The 2,962-nt window shown below is 42.7% G+C and overlaps 1 protein-coding gene across 1 annotated transcript in view; it reads left to right on the top strand.

The window, feature by feature from the left end:
• Nucleotides 1–1,278, top strand: part of LOC108758473 (uncharacterized) — a 3,095-nt gene extending 1,817 nt beyond the window's left edge. Inside the window, exon 3 of the mRNA XM_018503458.1 lies at nucleotides 1,225–1,278. Coding sequence (XP_018358960.1) covers nucleotides 1,225–1,278 — 54 coding nt within the window. The remainder of the gene's footprint in view (nucleotides 1–1,224) is intronic.
• The last annotated feature ends 1,684 nt before the right edge of the window (nucleotides 1,279–2,962 follow it).

The following is a 2,962-nucleotide window of genomic DNA, read 5'->3' as shown; positions in this document are numbered from 1 at the left end:
CGGCTACACTGCTTGCCGCGGACCCCTTTATTTTAAAGGCGCATCGGGAATATGGCTGCCATTTCGCCATTTTGTAATATTTTTTTATGAAAAAATGTTTACAAGTACTTCAATATATGCTTATTAACTTCACGGAATATACTTTATTTCATTTCCTTCCATTATAAAAAAAAATGTCGAAAAAGTGCAATTTTTTGGGCCGTTACAGTGGTGTTACCCCTTAATTATTTCCGAATGTCACATATTACTTTTGACGAACTTTCCAACATTTACTACGTTTACACGGCACGCTTTACGCCGAAGTCATAACATCGATGTCATGAAACTGACCAATCATAGCTGTTTCTCTGAAGAATGGAATGACTGTGATTGATCACTTTCATAGCATCGATGATATAACTTCGGCATAAAGTGTGCCGTGTAAACGTAGTATATGATAATCAACGAAACGTGGGAATCAATTTGGAATTTTTTAAAACATCGATTTTTTTGCAACCCTCCTCGAGTAATTGGGAAAAAGTCGCTGATGATTTTGAAAGAATCTGCACTTTCACTCATTGTGCATTGGAGTCCTTGACAGAAAACATGTATAATAATAATACATGTACATTTGTTTTAATGTTTTTAAATTTATGTCTTTATTATGAGCAGTATATGTTTCAAGCGATTTTTCAATTGTATAGGCCCACCTAACAGCGGATCGAAATATTATAATTACTAAGGCCAACACAGTATCGTTCTTCTAGCCATCAGCGATGCTCATATTGTTGTTTTTCCATGGTTGATATTGATGGAGAAGGGCGACAGTGTGACAGTACTGTTTTTCACAAAATAGTGAATTTGGCAAATGATTTGGCAACGGATCTCTACATCTACCCGCAGCCAAAAATATTGCAAATACAAACATAACATTACCATACGTATTAATAGCCAACGAAGCATTCTAGCTGACACCATACATGATGAGACTTTATCCGCGCAAAAACTTAAATCTGAAAAAAAAAAGGTTTTCAATTATAATAGGCTGAGCAAGGCAAGACGGATAGTGGAATGTGCATATAGCTGGAAACACAATAAACACAGATAATAGGTACAGGCAACAGGGAATAACGAGCCCAATCAGAGCTTTGGGGTATAAGTTCGATATTATATCCCAGAGCTCTGATTGGACTGCTCGTTATTCCCTGTTGCCTATGCCTATTGCCTGTGTCTATTGTGTTTAAGAAAACGATAAGATCACCGGTGAAAATGGGGGAAGAAGGGGGGATGAGGGAGTGACTAAAAGAGATGAGGGAGGAAATGAAGGAAGGGTTAAAGGGAGTTAGAAAGGAAATAAGGGAGATAGCTGAGGGGCAAAAGGAGTGGATGAGAAAGGAAGTGGAGAGGATAAAAGAGGAAATGAAGGAGAGGAAAGAAAGATGGATGAGGAAAAAGGAGGAAATGAAGGAGAGGATAAGGGCGCTGGAAAGGGAATTGGATAAAATGAAGGCAGGGGCAGGAGGGGAAAGGGATGGATGGCATTAGGGGAGAGAAGGAGGAGAGGGGAAAGGGAGAAGGGAATGAAATTTGGATGGAAAGGTTAAGAAGAGTGGAGAGAAAGAGTGAGTGGAGGGAGAGGAAGAAAAGGAAAAAAAATATGATAAAAGGGGCGAAGGTAGATGAAGGGAAAATAGAGGAGAAGATCAAGGAGGTAATGGGAAGTATGTAGGGGTGAGGATAGAGAGAATAAGAAAGGTGGGGGGGGATAGGAAGGAGAAGGGGTGGATGGTAGTGGTAACGTTGGGGAGTGTAGAGGACAAGGGGAGAATAATGAGGAATAAATGGAGAGTGAAGGGAAGAGATATATATGGATCGAGGAGGATTTGACTTGAAAAGAGAGGAAGATGAGGTGGAGGATGAGATAAGTGGTGATGAAGGAGGGGGGAAGAGCAAGAATGGGACGGGGGGAGGGGTATGGATTGAAGGGGAATGGTGGAAATGGGATGAAGAGGTTGAGGAACTAAGGGTTGGCAGGGGTAGGAAATGGGGGGGATGGGGAGGGGAGTAAGGGGGAAGAGCTATATAAAGAGGGGGAAAGAGCAAGGAAGGAGAGGCAGGAGTAGGAGGGGGAAATAGGGAGGAGGAGATAAGTGGAGAGAGGGAGGAAGAATAACGGAAGAGAATGAATGTGAGGAGGAAGAGGAAAGAAGTTCAATAGATAGCAAGAAGAACAAGGAGGGAAACAAGTTAGTAGAAATTATAAGAGAGAAGGGGTGATCGATTTTAAATGGAAATGTGAAAGGGGATGAGAAAGGAAATTGGACATATGCAGGGGGAAGGGGGGACTCAGTGATTGACTACGTATTGGTGGATGAGGAGACGAGAGAGGAGATAGAGAGTATGGAAATTGGGGAGGAAATAGATTCGGATCATCACCCGTTGGTAGTATCACTGAGGGGAGGAAGAGGCAGGAAGTGGGGAAAGGGGGGGAGGGGAGAGGGGCAAGTAGGGAAGTATGGGATGAGGGAGGTAGGGAGGTTGGAATGGAGGGAGGGGGATGGCAATGAGAAGATGAAGGAAATGGGAGAGAGAATAAGGGAGATATTGGGAAGCATAGAAAAGGAGAGAGGGAAAGAAAGGAAGGGAAGGGGATGGTGAGATGGAGAGTGTAAAGAAAAGAAGGTTGAGATGAGAAGGGTATTAAGGGAATGGAGGAAGGATAAGGGGGGAGGGGAGGAGTACAGGAAACAAAAAAGGGAGTATAAGGAGCTATGTGGGAACAAGAAAGAAGAGGAGAATGAGAGATGGGGAAGAAAAGTGGAGGGAGCGAGGAATGAGGGACAGGTATGGGAAATAGTAAACAGAGAAAGGAAGAAATGGAAAGGAATAAATAAGGAGATAGAGATGAGGAAGTGGGAGGAATATTTTAAAGAATTATTAGGAAGGGTGGAAGGGAGAGTGGTAAGGGGTGAAGAGGAAAGGA

Source organism: Trachymyrmex cornetzi, unplaced genomic scaffold (genome assembly GCF_001594075.2).
Source record: "Trachymyrmex cornetzi isolate Tcor2-1 unplaced genomic scaffold, Tcor1.1 scaffold157, whole genome shotgun sequence".
Taxonomy (NCBI): domain Eukaryota; kingdom Metazoa; phylum Arthropoda; class Insecta; order Hymenoptera; family Formicidae; genus Trachymyrmex; species Trachymyrmex cornetzi.
The sequence above is the reverse complement of the archived record's forward strand: the minus strand, read 5'-3'. Positions and strand labels throughout refer to the sequence as shown.